The sequence below is a fragment of the Hydra vulgaris genome, chromosome 02 (assembly GCF_038396675.1).
Source record: "Hydra vulgaris chromosome 02, alternate assembly HydraT2T_AEP".
Taxonomy (NCBI): domain Eukaryota; kingdom Metazoa; phylum Cnidaria; class Hydrozoa; order Anthoathecata; family Hydridae; genus Hydra; species Hydra vulgaris.
The window spans coordinates 24,430,243-24,451,754 of NC_088921.1; the positions used below are offsets into that span (position 1 = coordinate 24,430,243).

Sequence of the window (21,512 nt, forward strand, 5' to 3'; positions counted from 1 at the left end):
TATATATATATATATATATATATATATATATATATATATATATATATATATATATATATATATATATATAGCCTGTATGTATATATATATATATATAGCCTGTATATAGTATGTATATAGTATGTATATATATATATATAGCCTGTATGTATATATATATATATATATATATATATATATATATATATATATATATATATATATATTATATATATATATATATATATATATATATAAACAATACTTTTCCCTTTAAAAAATATACCTAAAATTTTAACACTTAAAATTTCAGTTTTCTTTTTTAAAATTGCTTTTTTAAATGGCGGTATAGGTTTTTTTTAAATAAAATAACCAGTTGTTTTTCCTGTGGTCACAAATGATGAAATGTTCTTCATTTGTGACCACAGGAAAAACAAAATTTAAATTTTCAGTTATAACCCTAATGTACGCCTTGTGATAAAGTGATACGCATTGTGCATTTTATATATTCGTACAGCGATTTCGTGTAGGGCTGCTCTGTTTATGTTACTCCAAAATTTGTTTGTTTTTGGTAATATTTAAATAAGTCTAAAGATTTTTTTTAAAAACCACTGATGATTATCAATAATTAATAATAGTTAATAATTGTCAAACTTTTATAATTTTTAGTTACATAAATAATACATATAGTATATTTATTGTTTACAAATGGAATAAGTTCAGATGAAAAGAAAAATTCTTTTTAATTGAAATATTCAGCAATAGAAAAACTAGTTTTAACCCTCTATTGCATGAATAAAAAAATTGTTATTTGATTAAAAGTAAAAATATTTTTTTCTTTGGGTTAAAAAACAAAATAAAATAAAAGTATCATCATTAAATTTTTTTTTTCAACAGAGGTGGAAAATGATCAAAATATGCCAATTGGCATCTGCATGCACTACATAACCAATCAAACACATTTTTATAATTTCCTCAAAATAAATGAAATCATTGAAATTTAAAAAGATAAAAATGTCATTTATGATTGTTTGAAAATTTCATTTTTAAATAACTGTAACTTCGTATGAAAATGAAATAGTGACTGTTGATGTCGTGCCTTCTTTGTGATAGATTGAAGTTGACTCTCCAAGTTTGGCTGACCTACAGTTCTCTTTTTAATTGTTCTTTTCCTTGCTTTGCATAAAGTTATAATAGAATGAAAAGAAGTAAAATATGTATAAAAGGAAAATAAGAAAATTGAAAATAATGAAAAAAGAAAAAGTATTAAGAAAAAAGAAAAAATAATACTAAATAAGGTATGAAGAAAAAAATAGTTTTCTATATCAGCTGGTAAAAAAGTTTCATTCATACTTATTAATTACCTTCTGCCATTTCAGCTTCAAATTCTGTCAATCTGAGCATTTTTGATAGACTGTTCTGTTGCAAACAAGCTTGCCTGTATTGAAGCCATGCATTCACTACGGCCATGTCCAGATAATAAAAAAACCTATGATACCATTTCTTTGATCAAATGGTGATACAATTAAGTCCTATCAAGCTATCAAACAAATCATAACCATTTAAATATTAAATAAATATCAAAACATATGCTGGTTATAAGTGTAAATTATCTGTGGGCAATCAATTTCCTTTCTAGTTTTCTCTGCCAAAAACCATTGCTTCACTTTTATTTTTGACTCTACTCGGGTAAGTCGAAAGTGGATTGTCCATTTTATTGCAATACCATTGTATAAATGTGAGGGTTGCTCCATCAACATCAGCTAAGTACTCAGCCATGGATACACAGCCAGTCTTCTTCAGATCCTTTTCCGTTTTTGCTGAAAGACCTTGCAATCTGTTTACCCTCACAGTTCCCATGCTTTGAAATACTTGATTTTTTAAGTAAACCATTAAATCAATGCTTGTAAAATAACTAAATATCAAAATACAGTTTGTGTCCAACAGCTAGAATAGGCCAGACCAAGTGCACAATGACATTGAAACTTGGTCCACGATCACTTTCACTGGGGAGGACTAGGTTTTCTTTACCAGTACAATCTTCCATGTCATATGCAAAACTAGATTTACCAGAAAGTACCCAAATCTTATATTCCCAGTTGTGAGGTTTGTTTTTAATGTACTGTTTTAAGTGACTATGACCTTTAAATGGAACTATTTGCTTATCTACACACAAAGATTGCTCCTTAGGATTTGTGTTCAGACAATTGAGTATCTGTCAAGCGTGGCCTAATTTTGTGAAGCAGATTGGCGTCTAGCTCTAAAGTTGTATTTTCGTTGAAGTGGATAAAACATTTGATTTCTTCCCACCTGTTGACTTTGATAATTTTTGACACATTTTCAACTTTATATTTGGCATTCCAGTATTTCTTGTACTTTCTTGTATGGATGTCTTGAATAGTATTAGCCACATGGCTATGCCAAGAAACTTTTCTAATTCTGCTACTGTTAGCTGCAGTGTTTTCAGGACAAGTTTGAACTGCATAAAGATTATTCTGTTCAATAATATGCTGCTCCAATGTAACAAGAAATAATGACTCAAAAATTGAATTGAAGTTTTTACCCTAGGACATGAGCACTAGGGTGCATTGAAAAACAGAATTTTTTTAATATTGCCTTGTAATAACTCTAAATATATGCTATATAATGAAATATCACTGAATTAACAAAAAATTATGAAATTAAAATGTTTTTAGAATTGCCTCTGGTCCCTTAAACATTTTAGGGCCCCTAATATTCTGGGAAAAAAAATTCTTCAAAAGTAGACCAACCTGGTACTCAAAAGAAGCAAAATTTTATAAAATGTTTGAAAATAATATTTGTTTTATGTAAAAATTATTATTTTGAATTTCATTGCATTTAATAACTTTTTTTTTTTTTTGGTTTTTTAACTAAAAATAAAGAGTGCATTTTTACAGATTTTTCGATAATATTTTTTTTTTTAAAGTTTTTTTATAAAACAATTATTATTTTCGAACTTTTTATAAAATTTCACTTCTTTTGAGTACCAGGTTGATCTACTTTTGAAAAAAATTTTTTTCCCAGAATATTAGGTGCCCTAAAATGTTCAAGGGACTAGAGGCAACTCTAAAAATATTTTAATTTCGAAATTTTTTGTTAATTCAGTGATATTTTATTATATAGCATATATTTAGAGCTATTACAAGGCAATTTAAAAAAAAATTCTGTTTTTCAATCCACCCTAATGAGCACCTCGATTCTCATCTCCTGAAAATGGTAATTTTCTGTTTGTTACATCTTTTGTAGTTTTCCATTGGAGTTTTTGTTGTTCTAGTTGAAGATATGCTGTCATTTTTTCTAGTTTTTGATGGAAGTTCTCAATATCACTGCATTCTTCTGTACTTTTATTATTACTTACAGGAGGATTTTAGTCTTTATCATGCTTTTTGTCATCAGACATCTGTCATCACTTTCAATAGGAATTATTCTTGCAATAGTTTTTTTAGAGTTTTTTTTTTCCCATAAAATGATTGAACACTCATGGTAGGGTAGCAATCTGTTACATCAAAATATAAAAAATTATTGCATTTATTAAATTTACTCTATCTCATAAATATTTTTTATAAGTTATTTTCACATAATTAAATATTTTCATGCACATATTCTTAATATCAGCATAAAAATATTCCTAATAAAATGAAAATAACAGTGTAAGGATACAACAATTTAAACCCATGAAGTAGAAAACAAACACCTTGAGTTGCATGGTTTGACATCACATATTCAAATTTCAATCATAAATGTAACATTTATTCTAGGACTGTGAAACAAATTTTATCATTAAAAAAAAAAAAAATGATTATCTAACCAAAAATAAATTCCTACTCAGATATTAATTGAAAATTCTCGAGAAAAAAATACTAAGTTGTTCATTTTAGCGCGATTTTCAAGAACATTTAAAAGTGAAACAATAACACAGATATTTGAAACGATAATAAAGTTGTTTTATAGTTTTTACTATCCTTGAGAAACAATTAGTGATGCTGATCATGAAGCTAATAAAAAAGCATAGAAATAGTGATGCTAATCAGCATCATTAGGCAGTATAAGATTAATCAATTTTAATAAACAAAACTAAAATCAATAATAATAAAAATCAATGAAAATATATATCTTTATAAAAAAACATTATTTAGTAAACATGTGAGTATTTTAGATTAAGTTACTCAGTTATATGCCTATAATTTGTATATTATAATTTCTCATTGTCTTAAATTTTTACCATATAATTTACAAAATGAAATATTTATTTCTGTTAATTTAAATGACAAAAAGTCAGTAAACAAATAAGATTAAAAGTTGTAAAAAAATTTAATTTTAGCTAAACAATAGGACATTAGCTTTTAAAAATTCAATTATTTTGTTTTGATATAATGATTGATTTATCAACAGTTTTAACAATCATTAATGATAGACTCAACATTTAAGGTTTGCTTATATATTTGAAAGAAAATATAATATTAAAAATAATAAACTATAATATTTTTTTAATCTGTTTTAAATAAATAAGCAAATGTCTAAAAAACACAATCGTATTTTTTAATCTTTTAAATGGGTTAAAAAAAACGGGTTATAAATATGGGTTAAAAAAAAATGTTGAAAAAAAGTTGTCGACGCCATAAATTATATTTTAGATCTGATTATTATACTTAAGTTTGCTGCATTAACATGACATTTAAAATTTAGTTTTTTAATCTTTGCACGGCCTGAGTTATATATAAAGAAAGAATAGATATATCTATATATTGTTGTTTAATTTTTTTTGCATAAATACTTTAGATCAATAATTTATTAAAATCAATAATTTAGACTTTGTTTGTTAGGATTTGTTATTAAAATCACATGACCCACTATCTGAGTGGCTTGATGCACAGGTATTGCTTAAAATTTTTAAATGTTTTAAAGCTTTAACAAAAAGAATGATTTGAATGTATAATATATGATCTTTTTTTTATTTTTTTCTTTAACTCTAATTTTTAGTTTGGCAGTACCATAACTGAGCATCGTATATTCAGCGAGTTAACTCAATATTGGGAAAAAGAATACAATGAGGATATGAAATCTCTAAATGTTAGTAAAATTTTTTCTTTAATTGTTTCTGAACAAAAAACTTTTTGATTGTGAAAAATTATATTTCCCCAACTTAATAAAGTTTATAAACTTATTAAAATGCTTACAGTGTAATTTTGTCAGTTCCATCATTCTTCTTTTTTTTTTTTCAAGATTCGACCTGCAGACATAATTACTCGAGTAAGTCAGTACATTCCAGAGATTGTTGCATACATTGAACGTATTATTGAAAATGGTTTTGGGTTAGTATTTTAAGGTTTTTCATAAGCGAAAAAAACAACCACTAAAGCAGTATATACATTTAAAATATACATAGTATATATGAATCGGTGAATGTTAAAAGGGCGGAAGTCCAACTTTGTAAACTTTCGAGAAACTAAAAAAAACTGCATTTTCCCTGTAGTAAATTTTTGTTAATAGTTTAGTAATTTTTTTTTTGAAGAGGATAATGTTTTTCACATTTCAAAAAAAAATTATTGAACCATTAACAAAAAGTTATTACGAGGGAAAATGCAGTTTTTTTTATTTTCCTGAAAGTTTACATTATTGGACTTTCTGCCCTTTTAACATTCACTGATTCCTGTGTGTATATATATATATATATATATATATATATATATATATATATATATATATTATATATATATATATATATATATATATATATATATATATATATATATATATATATATATATATATATATATATATATACATATATATATATATATATATATATATATATATATATATATATATATATATATATATATGTATATATATATATATATATATATGTATATATATATATGTATATTTATATATATGTGTATATATATATATATATATATATATATATATGTATATATATATATATATATATATGTATATATATATATATATATATATATATATATATGTATATATATATATATATATATGTATATATATATATGTATATTTATATATATGTGTATATATATATATATATATATATGTATATATATATATATATATATATATATATGTATATATATATATATATATATATATATATATATATATATATATATATATATGTATATATATGTGTATATATATATATGTGTATATATATATATATATATATATATATATATATATATATATATATATATATATATAATCAGGGGCTTTTCTAGGAAAAACATTTGGTTGGTTGTACCCCCTGTCCCAGAGAAATTAAGCAAAAAATTGGCATTTTTTTTCAAAATTTACAATATTTGCCATAAAAAATGTAAAAAAAAAGAAAAAGGTCTTCAAATTTTAATTAGGGCGGTGCCCAAATCGGCACCTAAATACGGTCGACTCTGTCAAAAGCGGTCTAGAATAGCCCCTAATAATTATATATATATATATATATATATATATATATATATATATATATATATATATATATATATATATATATATATATATATATATATATATATATATATATATATATATATATATATATATGGTTGTAATAGCACAAATTTTGTAATAAGTCTAATAAATATAACAATTTTTTTTCAGTTTAAACAACATGTTTTGATTATACAATAATCATTTTCCAGTATAAAACTGTTAAATACAAAAACTATTTAATATATAGTGAAAACAAACATTGATTTATTTGTTAGTTGTACAAAAGAAAACATGAAAGATGTGAAAACCTACGTCATAGAATAATGGAAAATGTAGATAATTAGTGTAATACATATGTCATAGAGTAATAGAAAATAATGATTATAGCATGAGTGATAGCATGTATTTAAAGACCTGTTTATTAAGATCAGAATTTTCCTACATAATGTGTAACGCTTCTTTGATTTTTGAGTGATGTGAAGTTTGGGGTAGTCTAATACTGAAAATAAGTCTAATACTGAAAATAAGTCTAATACTGAAAATAATTTATTGGCTACATTAAAACAACTAGTTTTTGAATTAATATGTTGAAGTTTTTTGTAATATTAAATGTTCCTCAATTCTTTTACTCAAATGTTGAGTGGTTTGACCCACATAACAAGCATTACACCTTTTACACACAAGTTTATATATGACATTTGAGCAGAGATGTTAAGGAGTTTTATCTTTTGTTAAAAAATATGGATAAATTTTAAAGGATGAGAATGCCAATTTGATATTAAGAGTTTTACCATGTTTTTTGCATAAATCATTTAATCATGGCATTTTAAAGTAATTTATTTTAGAGGAATCGTTGGTAGGTTTTTAAAGTAATTTATTTTTAAGGAATCTTTGGTAGGTTTTTAATGTAATTTATTTTTGAGGTTTTTAAAATGCAATCAATAAGTTTAGTTGGGTAAAGGTTTTTTTGAGAAGATGTTGAAGTTGAAGATGTTGAAGTTTAACTAAATCAGAATGTAAATTAGACTATTTGCTGTTAGTTTTATTTTAAATGGTCTAATTTACAATCTGATTTAGTTAAGGCAGGTTTTAACTTGAAAGACAAATTAATAATTGTAACTTGAATAATTTATCCAATGGTCCAAATTTCAGAAATCCAGATAATATATCGTTTTAAATGTCATTTGGCATCAATAAATAATAGTTTTGACTATAAATTAGATCTTTTAGTATTACATTTACATTAGTCTCTGAAAAATTGACTGTAATTGTTAAAAGAAATTGTTTATGAAACAATGGAGTACTATTCTACAGTTTTATGGCCCCCCACAAATGCTGTATCAAGTTACACACAATTGCTAATAGAGAACAATAGCTTTATTTTTAATATCAACTCGTTTTTTTAATGAATTTGTTTAATGAAGTGAAGAGCCTATGGATTGTAGTTTACAAAATAATATTATTTACTGATAGACACTTTGAAAACAATTTAATAACTTATCAACTTTAAAAACTATTAAATTACTTTGTCATCAACCCCTTACAGACCTAAAAATGTCAATTGATATAATTTCTTTTGTTAAAACATAGCTCTAGTAGTAACTGTTTCACCATATGAAAATGGTTGTCACAACTCTTTAGATGCCTCTATAGTTACAATGTTTCATGCTGCCTCATGTATCATGTTGCCCCACTGTCCCCTAACAGAAAAAGCAAAAAATTGTTTGCATTAATAAAAGCTTTTTCTATCTATATAGTACCTGTTCAGACCTAAACCTCAGTCAATGTATTAACTGCACTCTTGCAGATGGCTATTTTAGTATGTCATCAATGGCATCTTATGCAAGGCTAAGTATGCAAAAATATTTGTATGCAGTTACTCATCTACTTTCAGATAAAGCACATTTTGGCATGCACTGCTTTAACTTGCTTTGAGTGCTTATGTAAATACTTTTGCATAATATTTTATTTTCTATGTTCTTGAAAAAAAAAAATTTTTCTTTTAAAAAAACTGTCTGGTTTAAATTTTTTATTTTATAAGAGTGCTAAAGAGTGTGTATGTATATTATATATTTTAAAAAAATATATATTTATATGTATACATTAAATATAATACTATAATTACTTCAAGGTATGTGTGCAATGGATCCGTCTACTTTGACACTATTAAGTTTGGGAGCAGTGAAAATCATAAATATGCAAAACTAGTCCCAGAAGCTGTCGGTGACTTAGCAGCTTTAGCAGAGGGAGAAGGTATTTAATTGCATTTCTTTAAGTTAAAGTTAGCGATAATTTCATTTAACATTTTTTGCACAATATTTTATTTTCTTAAAAATTATAAATGAAGTTTATTTCTTTTATTTTTTCTAAAATAAGTTTGTAAAAGATTTAAAATCAAGTATTTCAAAGTTTTGATGTTAATAAAATTTCTGTAAAAAGGCTAAGAAGTATAAGAGAAAAAGGCATTTAAAACCTAGTTAACTGAAGTTCTTTTTTTTTTTAGTTTGTATCTAAAAATATATAAAGTAAAATGTGCTGCATACTTTACTTTATATATTTAAAAATATTTTAGATTATTTCATCAAAAAAGTAAAAAAAAATCAGTCAAAAAAGTCTTAATAATTTACTTTAAGTTAAACTTGACACAAGATAAAAACCGACAAATAAAAATTTTCTCCAGACAAAAAAAGCTAGTGACTACTATATATATATATATATATATATATATATATATATATATATAATATATATATATATATATATATATATATATATATATATATATATATATGTATATATATATATATATATATATATCTGTGTGTGTATATATATGTATGTATGTATATATATATATATTATATATATATATATATATATATATATATATATATATATATATATATATATATATATATAATATATACACACACACACAATCTGGTATAAAAAACCCCAATTTAAATGTGGGTAATGGTAGTAGGATGCCAGAAAGGGCATTAGGTTATAAAAAGTTGCATTAGTTGCAAATTGCAGATAATGGCATTACAGAAAACTGTCCCAACCAATAAATTTTAATCATCATTATTATAAAACAAAAGTTTCAACATTATCTTGCATTTCTTTTTTTTAAATATTATTATTAGCCCTTATTTGCCTTTAATGAAATTTTCATCCGACTTTTTCTTTTGTTGCATTCAGCTATAAGGAGAGTCTGAATTCAGCTATAAGGAGAGAATAAGATACGTATTTTACTTATTGTTACTTTTAACTGTTTGTTTCTTTTAAATACATTTTTGTGCAGTTGTTGGTCCGCTAAATACTTAATAGTATTATCAAATTACTTTCAACTGATTTTAAACATGGTCATTGTATATATTTTTAAAATTATTATATATAATATTTGTAAAATTTTTTGAATATGGTGGATCATAATGAGTTGTTTATACTTATTGACGCAGAGAAAATGTAAAGATCTAAATAGTATACAAGAATATAAATATAAAATATAAAGGTAAAAAATATTAAAAATAAAGTCATGTCAAATATACTCTAAATGTAAAAAATTAGTTGATAAATTTTTTATTTTATTATTTGTTATGCTTTTATTAAACATTAAATCTTTATAAATAAAATACTTTAGAAAGCAAGAAAATAATTTAGAAGTATGAAAGACACTTGTACTTGTAATAAATAATAATTCTATGTCATATACTATAAAATTTGTATAGGATTTTTTAGAATTAAGTTTTATTTAATATAGTAAAATTCTTTTTTAAATATTTTAAATATTTTAAATGCTTTTTGTATATTTTCACATTTTTCATTTGAATATATTCAGGTGATTTAAGTCAGCTTAACCCTGGTGCCAAAAAATCTGACAGGGACTTTGCACTTTGGAAAGCAAGTAAGGTTGGCGAACCATACTGGCCTTCACCATGGGGAAATGTGAGTAATAAAAATTCAACAATTTATTTTCATTATGTCTAAAAGTTTCATTTTAAGATACCTCGTTTAGGGTCGACCTGGTTGGCATATTGAATGCTCTGCAATGGCTAGTGATATATTAGGTAACTCCATTGATATTCACACAGGAGGTGTAGATTTGAAGTTTCCACATCATGACAATGAAATTGCTCAAGCAGAGGTGAGAAGGATATGATTGTTTTAATTTTTGGTATTATTTTAACTATATTTTAATAATTAAATTTGTTTTGTTGTTTTAAAGGCTCATTATAACTGCTCTCAATGGATTAATTATTTTTTACATGCTGGTCATTTGACAATTGATGGTTGCAAGATGTCAAAATCGCTGAAAAATTTTGTCACTGTTAAAGTTTGTTGTATTTTTTAGTACATTAAAATAAAAATGTAATAATAAGTTAATTATTACATTGCTTTTTATTATTATGCCTTGTTAAAGTTAGCTTTTTAATGCTATACCTTTATGTGTGTTTATATATATATATATATATATATATATATATATATATATATATATATATATATATATATATATATATATATATATATATATATATATATATATATATAAATTATGTTAGTGTATTCTACAAATAGAGTACTTAATGTTCTTAAAGAACAGAACAATAATAAATTAGTAAAAAAACGAATCTATTTTTATTTTAAATTAGTAAAAACACTATCTGATTTTCGTCTTCAATAATTTGTTTCTCTATTAAAATATTCAAACTATAGAAAAAATATTTTACTGGAAGTTGAGAATTGTTATAATTAGTTATGTAATAACTGTAGTTATTTTGCAACCAGGAAGTTGCATCAACTAAAATTAAAAAATTAATCATGAAAAGAATTATTTAGAATTAGAATAATTTTAGTCTGGTCATTTGTTTTTATAATTTTTTAAAAGGTACTTATTTTTATTTCTGCATTTAGAAATTAATTCAGATTTTTTGTTTAGTATATTTTCATGACTCAAATAAAGAACAGTTTCAAATTTTTCTTGTAAACATAGTATACATTTTTTGGAAATGTTATTATAGACAGGCACAGTTTTTAGAATAGACCAGTTTAATTTAAAATTAATATTTTTTTCTTTTAGTTGCCAAATATATTTTGACAGCATTATCTCTTTTAAGTATTTTTTATGTTTAAAAGATTGTTTGTTGTTGGCACAATGTTTTTTCCATTCTCCCTTGGTTAAGCCGATATATTGTTTATCTGGGTTATTTTGTGAGGAAACAATGCATTTGTAAATACTTTTTGATAAGCATTTGTGGCCTTTTATAATTCTTTCAATATTTTTTGTACAGCTATAGCTTACTTTAATGGTGTTTCTGTTAAAAATTTTGTGCAATTTATTAGAGGGAAATGTTTGTCTATTAATTTAAAAATCGCTAATATTTGTTGAAACATTTAGCTCAAATTTTAGGTCGAAATGTTTAAAAATTTCTAGCTCAAATTTGAAATAAAAATTGTAAAAAAAGAAATACTGATGGAACAAGTTGTTTAAAACAAAAATTAGATTTTTTTAGTTTTTTTAGTTTTTTTTTCTTCAAAATAAAACACTTATCTTAACAAAAAGTTGTTTCTTTTTTATTGCTTAGAGAACAGGCAACTGATATTGAACTGGTATATATATGTATATATGTATGTATGTATGTATGTATATATATATATATCTATATATATATATATATATATATATATATATATATATATATATATATATAGATATATATATATATACATATCTATATATATGTATATACATATACATATACATATATATATATATACATATATATATATATATGTATATGCATATATATATATGTATATGTATATGCATATATATATATAAGTGTGTGTGTTATATATATAGATATATATATATATATATATATATATATATATATATATATATATATATATATATATATATATTCAATGAACGAATGAAATCGGGAGTAAGAAAATGGCACAATAACGAAAGACAACCAGAAAAAATTCTAAAGTTAGCAGGTGTTAACTTTGCAATGGATTGTATAAATGGTTTCCATGAGAGGTCAGCAGTAAATGATAATACAAGAAGTTGTAAAGTAGAGGACTCAGTGAGAGTCTTGCCATTCATTGATAAAAGTGTATCAGCAATATTGTGGTAACTGTTTGCAGTAAATAACTGTTATTTACTGCAATAATTATCACAATTTTGTTAAAATAAAAATTCATAAGTATTCTAAAATTCAAAGTTACAGTGTAGAGATCAAATACAAAATTGGTTGCCTGTTTTGTATTTGATCAAAGCAATGAAAAAGTGATGACTTTTTTATAAAGTTTGAGTATAAAGTTGAATATTGTCTTGACTTTTTAAAAATCAAGAAAATGTACACTACTGAAATACTTTTCTAAAAATTGTGGTTTTCCTTGCTAAAGGTGAATTTGTTTAAAATTATAAGTATGTATATATACTGGCGAGCGAAAAAAAAGGCGAACAATAAAAAAAATTTTTTTATTTAATATGTTGAGAATGACATATTGTTATTTCAGGCTTGTGTAGCGGGTGCAATCGCACTCTATTCCTGACCACGCAAATTATATTTTGATGTAACAACTTGGCCACAGCTTTTTAGATGTTTTGAGAACATTTAAGTTTATGTATGTTTCCATGTATATCCAAACTTTTTGACACCCAAAATCGATGAAATTCTTTGTAATCAAATGTTTTAATATTAGCAAAGCGCTTTTAAACTAAGCTATGATTTACTTTTATTGATCGTTTATAAAAAAAAAAATATTTTATATTTTAGATTAAGAATTATAATGAATAATTATATAAATAAAAAATATAGATTAATTTTTTATTCTTTAAATGTAAATCTTTTTAAAATGTTTAGTAAAGAAGAATTACGTTTGTACAATTGATTTTATAAAAAACTTTCAACAACAACAATGTTTTCAATAAAATTTAAAAAATAGTAATCAACAAATTGAATAAAATAAATAAATAATCAAATAAACATAGAGAAGCTTACAGGCGGCTGAACATAAAATTGCATATATACATAGTGAATTACGAGTGAATGAACACTGTGCCAGAGCGCCGAACAAAACATAAACATGCATTTTTATAAAGGTTGTTATAATATTTTTATTGTAACGCAACAATTTAATTATTTCTTTTGTTTGTACTAAAGAAGAATTGTTGCAAAGTATGAAAGGGTTATAAAAATGTATTTACTTTTTTATTGATTACATAATTCAACTACCATTAGTTTTATTAGAACTTGTATTTACTTTTTTATTGATTACATAATTCAACTACCATTAGTTTTATTAGTTCTTGTTGAAATAAAGCATTAATACCTAAAAAATTATGTTAAATGCTTTGATAAATTGAAGAACATTTGTTTCTTTACTAAACCATCATTAATAGTAAGTTGTTACTTTTTATAAAAGTTTCGCTTAATTTTATAAAAAAATTATAAAATAGAGAAGTTTAGAAATAATTTATTCTAGATGTATTTTATTTGTTTTAGTTAAGTTTTTTTCTTTGTTAAGAGTTCATTTCTTTATTTAGTAGTTGTCTCCCATCAAGTTAAGTTTTTTTCGAAGCGTTCTCAAAGCATCTAAAAAGCTGTGTCCATGTTATCGCAACTATTATGCGTGGTCAGATATAAAGTGCGTATATATGCGTGGTCAGATATAAAGTGCAATCGCACCCACTTTCCTAACAAGCCTGTTATTTATTTATATTGGTTGGTTTATTTTTATGAGCATATATTTTAAAATACACATTTTTCAAAATTTATGTAAGATGTTTTATATAATAAAGTTTTCCTTTTATAATATAAAATATACTTGTTTTTTTTAGAAATTTGTTAGTTTTTTTTTTTTCTTGCTCGCCAATGTATATATACAGGGCTGTCTCGAAGAGATCCTAAAGGTAGGGAGGATGACGTGCCTGTTTCTTACCAGTCTAGATAAAAAGTTTTCCCGGCTAAGATCTTTAAAAAAAAAGGTTCTTGTTTGCTAATTTTTTTAGGTGGTGCTTAACCCCTCTACAACCCCTCCCCTTTCACCTTCAGATGACCCTGCGTGTGTGTGTGTATATATATATATATATATATATATATTATATATATAAACCTTAAAAATGAAAAGTTGCCAAAATTTGATTTATTACTTGATACTGAAATGTTTCTTTTTTTCCTAATAGTTTTTTTTTGTTGTTAGTTGATTATTATTTTTACGTATTATATTGTAAAATCAGTATGAAACTTTTAAAAAATTGTTTTTTTAAAACTTTTTTTGCATCAAAGTTCTAATATTATTTTCTTTTGTAGGATGCATTGAAAAAAAATACTTCGAGGCAAATTCGTCTTGCGTTTCTTCTACACGCATGGAATGCTACATTGGACTACAATAGTAATGTTTTGAAAGAAGCAGAACAAATTGAGAAATTGTTTATGGTAAGTTTTCAATTTGGAGATTTTAATTATAGGTAAATATATATATTTAATATGTTTAATTATAATTATTTTTATATATATTATGTTTATATATATATTATATATATATATATATATATATATATATATATATATATATATATATATATATATATATATATATATATTATATACATATATATATATTATATACATATATATATATTTATATATATGTTATATACATATATTTAATTATAGTTAAGTATATTAATATATATATAAATAAACGTAATTATGTGAATATTAATGGTAATTTGGTTCTTTATTTGTTTTGGAAGGACTTTTTCTTAAATGTCAAAGACATCATCCGTAACAACGAAAGTTTTTCGTTGACTTCACACAATTATAAAGAAGAAGAAAAGTTGCTCCAGAATAAGTATTTTTTTCCTTTTTTTTGTTTTTTTTGTTTTAGATTTTGCATTAATTTTAATATATTTTTTTAATATTTTATCATTAAAATTTTCTAAATAAATTAGTTTTTTTTATGTGTTTAATTTGTGTTCATATGTGTGCAATTTAATTTCACTTTACTTAACTATTTATTATTTTAATTTTTTATTTTAAATTTTGATGCAGTTTGATTTTTTATCTTAATTTTTTGATATAATAATTTTTCATATTAATTTTTGGTTATAATAATATTTTATATATTAATTATTAGATATAATGATTTTATTATTTGACAATATTTTTATTTTATGTTTTTTTTTTAAGGCTAAGCAAATTAACGCGTTTTTAACACATTAGCATACTATTTAATTAATGTTGACAATTAGTTTATCGGGGTTAACCTACGGTTAATTAGTCTTTACAATGAGTTCATTATGAGTTTTAACCGCTCATTTTTTATTTTTTAAGCTTCACAAGATTAACTTAATTTTTCTTTTATCTGTAAAAGTTTTCGTTTCACATAATATATTTTTGCATATTTTACTTAAGATATTCCATACTTGAGATAGCATTATTGAACTTTTCATATTTCTGCAATAAATCACGATTAATCACAAAAATTCGTGCGATTAATTACGATTAAAATATTTAATCATTCCCCAGCACTAGTTTTTTTTTTTTTTAATTTTGGTTTTTTTTACTATAAATTTATTTGTAAATTCAAAAGCTTAAAAATTATTTTAGTTTATTTATTTTTTTATTTATTTTCTTAGTTCTATTTGTTGTTAATTAAATAGGTTTAAAAAAAATAAATTTGTCATCTATGTGTCAATTTTAAAATGCATTCATCTTTATTTCTATGTATATGGTTTTTTTTCAGTTTAGCTTTGATATTATTTTTTCAGTTTAGCTTTGATATTATTTTTTCAGTTTAGCTTTGATATTATTTTTTCAGTTTAGCTTTGATATTATTTTTTCAGTTTAGCTTTGATATTATTTTTTCAGTTTAGCTTTGATATTATTTTTTCAGTTTAGCTTTGATATTATTTTTTTTTAAGTATAGTAATAAGTATGTTAAATATAATTTACTTGAATTCTTTTTATATATTTAAATTTATATATTTAAATTTATATTTACTTGAATTCTTTGAAAATCTAATGAGACAGGTTTTATTTTTAGTTTTATGGAAAAAAAACAAAAGATCCACGAAGCCCTTTGTGGTCAGACATTATTTTTACTTGATACCGTATTGTCTATTATTGTTATAAAATAAAATCAGTAATTATTGGATTATTATTAATATTGTTAATACATAGTTATTGTTTTGTGATATATAAACTTTTTTAATTATGAAAATTGAAATAAATATATAAGAAGTAAATAATTCAGTTGTTCTAAACTTGAAGAATAAAACAAATGATATAATTATAGTTTATTCCTGTGTATAGACTCAATTAACACAGTAGTTGCTGTTCAACAAATGCAATCACTTGTCAAGTTAGCAAACATTTATATTGGGCAAGCAAGGCAGAATAATAAAGTACCAAATCATGCTGTTATAGGAGGCATTGCAAAGTATTTAACCAAGATGTTAAAAATTTTTGGAGTTAATGATGGAGATCAAGAAATTGGTTTTTCATTAGTTGATGTTTCAGGAAATTTAAAGGTTTGAAAGTTATTTTAAATATTGCGTTGTGTGACCTTCTTGTATTATTATTTTTTGATTGGTTTCAGTTTCTATTGTTATATTTTGATTATTTAGCAAAAATAGCTATGCAAAAATTTGCAATGATATTCATATAAAAATCAAAGTTTAAAATTTATATATATGAATGTAAAATATCTTTTTTTCTTTCTCAAAAGCATGAAGAGATAGTTATGCCCTACATACAACTTGTTGCTGAGTTTCGTGAAAGTGTAAGAAAGGTTGCAAGGGAGAAAAAGGTTCCTGAAATTTTAAAAATGTGTGACGAAATCAGAGACACAAAGCTACCTGAACTCGGCGTTCAGCTTGAAGACCATGAAGGTTTGTTTTATTTTCTTTAAATTATAGAAAAAATAAAATATTTCTAAAATTATAAACTTTTTATTTTGCTAATAATATAGGAGTTACTAAAGTACAGTAACTATTTATAATTAAGTTATTTCACTACAATTTTTTATTTTAATTTGTAATTGTACACCTTTTTTAAATAAAATTTCACTACTAACGAGGCTGCAGCCCTAGTTAGTTTATTATGATTAATTAATTTATTAAATAATGCCCAAATATGTTAATTTGAACCTAGTCCAAAAATTTTGTTTGAAATTAAAAATTTTCCTATAACAAGCAAAAAAATATTATTCCAAAAAGTCCTCAATGAGTTTTCTATGGTTTCTTAAAGCTATTAGAAGTTGTAAAGGCATGGAAATACATTGGAACTTTAGATGATAGTTCATTCGAGAGACCATAAAGTTTTTGTACAAAACCTTGTGAGTTAGAAAATATTGAATGATATAAAAGGTAACCTTAGCAGGTGAAAACTTCATAATAGAAAGTATATATAGTTTCCATTAGAGGTCAGTTGTGAAAGGTAATCTAATAAGATAAAGTAGAGTGCTGTCACCATTCATCAATATAGGAATATCAACAATATAGCATTGCAATGTTATAGGTAAACAACTTAGTTAAAATAAATAAAAGACGGTTAAAAATCACTAGTCACTGCAATCCCCAAATTAAATTGATAACTTTTAGGGAAAACCCTAGTTTCATTTATTTTATAAATTATTTAGTTGATGCATCTCTAGTGGTTGCTATTGCAATTGAGATGTATTTGCTGTTTTTTGAAATTCTGAATTTTATAATTATAGAAATAAGTGGATGAAAGCAAAAGTTTCCACTTTTTTACGCAAATAAAGGTTTTAAATAACGCTCTTTCACATTAACTTGACAACATCGCACAAAAATGTTAAAAAGTTAAAAATGTGCTTAAATACCGTTTTCACAGTGTTATATCTTTACATGTCATGTGTTTTATTATGTATTATATATCAATTCACCTGCAACAATACATAGTATGGGTGTAGGTGCTAAGGGATTTAAATACATTCATCCATTAACAATGCTATGTTAGATTACTATAATGCTCCCTAAATATTTAAATATGTTTGCTGTAGAAAAATATCTAGAATAAAATGTGTTCAAAACTTTAACTCCAAATAACTCAGTTCTTTGTTTTTGTGACATAACGCCTTATATATATATATATATATATATATATATATATATATGTATATATATGTATATATATATGTATATATATGTATATATACATATATATATATATACATATATATATATATATATATATATATATATATATATATATATATATATATATATATATATTTATATATATATATAGGGGCTTGGCAACAGGTTTTTTGTTTAGTTTTCTAAAAAAAAAGTTTTTTTTTTTCTAAAAGAAATGCAAAACCAATTGTTATTTATACATTACTAAATAGATAAATAGTTTAAAGATGTCTTGTTTTGACAAGCTAACAAATAACATAGAAAGCACAAATATTGTGAAAAGAGATATAATTTTAAAAAGTGCTTTGATGTTGCCTTTAGTTTCAATTATTTTAATATTTTTTGTACCAATTGTTAATAGTTTAGATACTGAAAGAATCATTAATAAGAATCTTTAATAAGAATTGTTAATAGTTTACATACCGAAAGAATCTTTCAACAATGTTTAAATTTTAAAATGATTATAATAATCAAAATAATCCAGAAAAAACAAGCATCACTAACTTGATGTATTTTGTCAACTTTTTTTTGTTGTTGATATTTTTGTTGTTTAATTTTTTGTTAAAGTTGTTATTTTAATTTGAGATGAAATTATTTTAATTTGAGAGTTAAATAAAAAATTATAATTCAAATTAAATTTGTTAAATAACAATATCAAATTAAAACAATTAAACAACAAAGACAAATTTTTTTTTTTGATTTTGTATTACTTTAAATATTATAAGTCCTAGTATATTTTTACATTATACTTTTGTAAACAAATCACATGCATAATTTTCGGTTTTTTAATAATATTTAGTTATGAATAGTATAAAAATAAAAACAATAGACGAGTTATAATTTTCTCTCTCTCGAGTTATAATTTTCTGTATTTATTTCAATCGTTCATTTTTATCATTTGTGGCAATTAAGTTGCTAATATTTTACATAGGTTATAGAGTATTATTCATGCAGAGGTGGTTAAAAATAAATAAAAATATTAGGATTACCAAAACGCAAGAATAGTATCAACAAGGTAAACAATAAAAATAATTTTTTTATAAAGTTGCGAAGTCAATAGCTCTCGCCAAACTAGTAGTTATAACAAAGTATTTCTCAAAAAAGCGATGACACTGAGGTAATAGTTACACCAAGTTGCAAGTGATGTATGTTTCAATTAGAAATAGGTATCAGTAATAGTGTGACGATCTTACATATTTCCAAGATAAGTATATTTTTGTAACAAACTGTTTTTAGCGTTCTTTTTCTGCAGACTTGGCCTTTTTAAAGCATTCTTTATTTTTTTTAATGTATTCTTATTATTTTAAGCAATAGTTTAAAAAAAATTATATTTCTGAAAAGAAAAGGATATTATCACTCGATGTAGTGGTTTTAATTTTAGAAATTTAAAAATAAAATAAATTAGTTTTTTTATTAATTTATTAATATCAATAGATTTATATTAATACTTACAATAATTTAGGTAACAACCTTCCCGTTGTGAAACTAGTTGACAAAGAAACATTACTTAAAGAACGGCAACAAAAATTAGATGTATGGTATTTTTTTTTTTTAGTTTTTTTAGTTTTACCTTTTTTCATAACTTTTCACAAATTTTCTTCAGGAGATTGAAAAGAAGAGACGAGAGAAGGAAGAGTTAAAACAAAAACAGTTAGAGGAAAAAGTATAAGACCTCTTTGGTAGTTAAACCTGAATGATTGCTTGATGTTGTTAACAAGTAAAACAAACAAAATGCCCCCCAATTTTTTTTTATATTTAAATGTCCTTGCTGAAGATTCTTATTTTTATGATTTTATATAGCTAATGAAGGAAGCCAAAGCCAAAGTCCCCCCGTCAGAAATGTTCAAACTTGAGCAAGACAAATACTCTCTGTTTGATGAACAGGTTTTTACGTTTTTTAAAATAATAAATAAATTTCGTAAGGAAGATAATAATTATAATTTTTTAGTTATCCGTTTTTTATAAGTTGTTTATTTACTCAAACTTTTTCAACTTTTATAACTTTTTTTTTTTAGGGTATTCCTACTCATGATTCGAACGGAGAAAAATTAAGCAGCTCTCAGTTAAAAAAATTAAAGAAACTTTACACCCAACAAGAAAAATTATATCAAAAATATCTAGAATCATAGATTTTAAACTATTAAATTATTTGAAAATACTAGGGCGAATTTTATATAGGCACGAAAAACTACGAATAAACACTAGAGCATTACAATGAATTACACAATACTAAAGAATGGCACACATTCATAAAAAACTTTATTTATGGCTTATTTTCATATGAAATTTAATATTTATAGCAACATTAAATAAATTAAAATGTCTGTTGTTTTGATTGGTTGTTTGTAATATAAATAGGGTGTAATAGTGTACTGCCAATTATCGGTATCAGTTCGGTATTTCGTGCATCGGTAACGCACCCGTGTGAAGCGATGTTCTGCGTACGATGGTCAACGGTGTGCGGCTATTTATATTAAATTTAGTTTTATATTTTAAGAAGAAATACGTTAATTGACAATATATTAGGGTAAGCACTTCAACATTTTTCTTAAAAATGTAAAATGAAAAGAAAACAAACTCCATAAGTTAAAGCTAAACATTACCAGTTAAAAAATAACAAACTTATCGTTATATTATTATTAATCGAAAACTTATGAAACTTTTAATCCACAAAATTTAAGATTTTTTTTGTATGACTTTTGAGGTTTTAAGCGATTTAACGTTTTTAAGAATCGCATCAACGTTTCCGTTATTTACAAGAAGCAACAATAAACAAGACCCTTATTATTCAAAACTAAGAATACCAATAAAAACTATAGTAAACGGAATTTTAATGGCTAGGAAGCAACAAGCAAAACCTTTGACATAAAAT

General features: G+C 23.5%; 1 protein-coding gene across 2 annotated transcripts in view; it reads left to right on the forward strand.

Moving 5' to 3' along the window:
* The window catches only part of LOC100212788 (cysteine--tRNA ligase, cytoplasmic), a 46,924-nt gene extending 25,964 nt beyond the window's left edge, over positions 1-20,960 (forward strand). The window contains exons 8-23 of one of the 2 annotated variants that reach the window (XM_065790383.1): positions 4,824-4,874; positions 4,981-5,070; positions 5,224-5,312; positions 8,591-8,712; positions 10,301-10,407; positions 10,478-10,606; positions 10,688-10,795; positions 14,787-14,912; positions 15,233-15,330; positions 16,525-16,565; positions 16,794-17,011; positions 17,209-17,371; positions 20,103-20,173; positions 20,244-20,303; positions 20,441-20,524; positions 20,656-20,960. In XM_065790383.1, the coding sequence (XP_065646455.1) occupies positions 4,824-4,874; positions 4,981-5,070; positions 5,224-5,312; positions 8,591-8,712; positions 10,301-10,407; positions 10,478-10,606; positions 10,688-10,795; positions 14,787-14,912; positions 15,233-15,330; positions 16,525-16,565; positions 16,794-17,011; positions 17,209-17,371; positions 20,103-20,173; positions 20,244-20,303; positions 20,441-20,524; positions 20,656-20,769 (1,671 nt within the window). In that variant the 3' untranslated portion in view covers positions 20,770-20,960. The remainder of the gene's footprint in view (positions 1-4,823; positions 4,875-4,980; positions 5,071-5,223; positions 5,313-8,590; positions 8,713-10,300; positions 10,408-10,477; positions 10,607-10,687; positions 10,796-14,786; positions 14,913-15,232; positions 15,331-16,524; positions 16,566-16,793; positions 17,012-17,208; positions 17,372-20,102; positions 20,174-20,243; positions 20,304-20,440; positions 20,525-20,655) is intronic. The other variant, XM_065790384.1, reaches the window with a different exon arrangement.
* Positions 20,961-21,512: the final 552 nt, after the last annotated feature.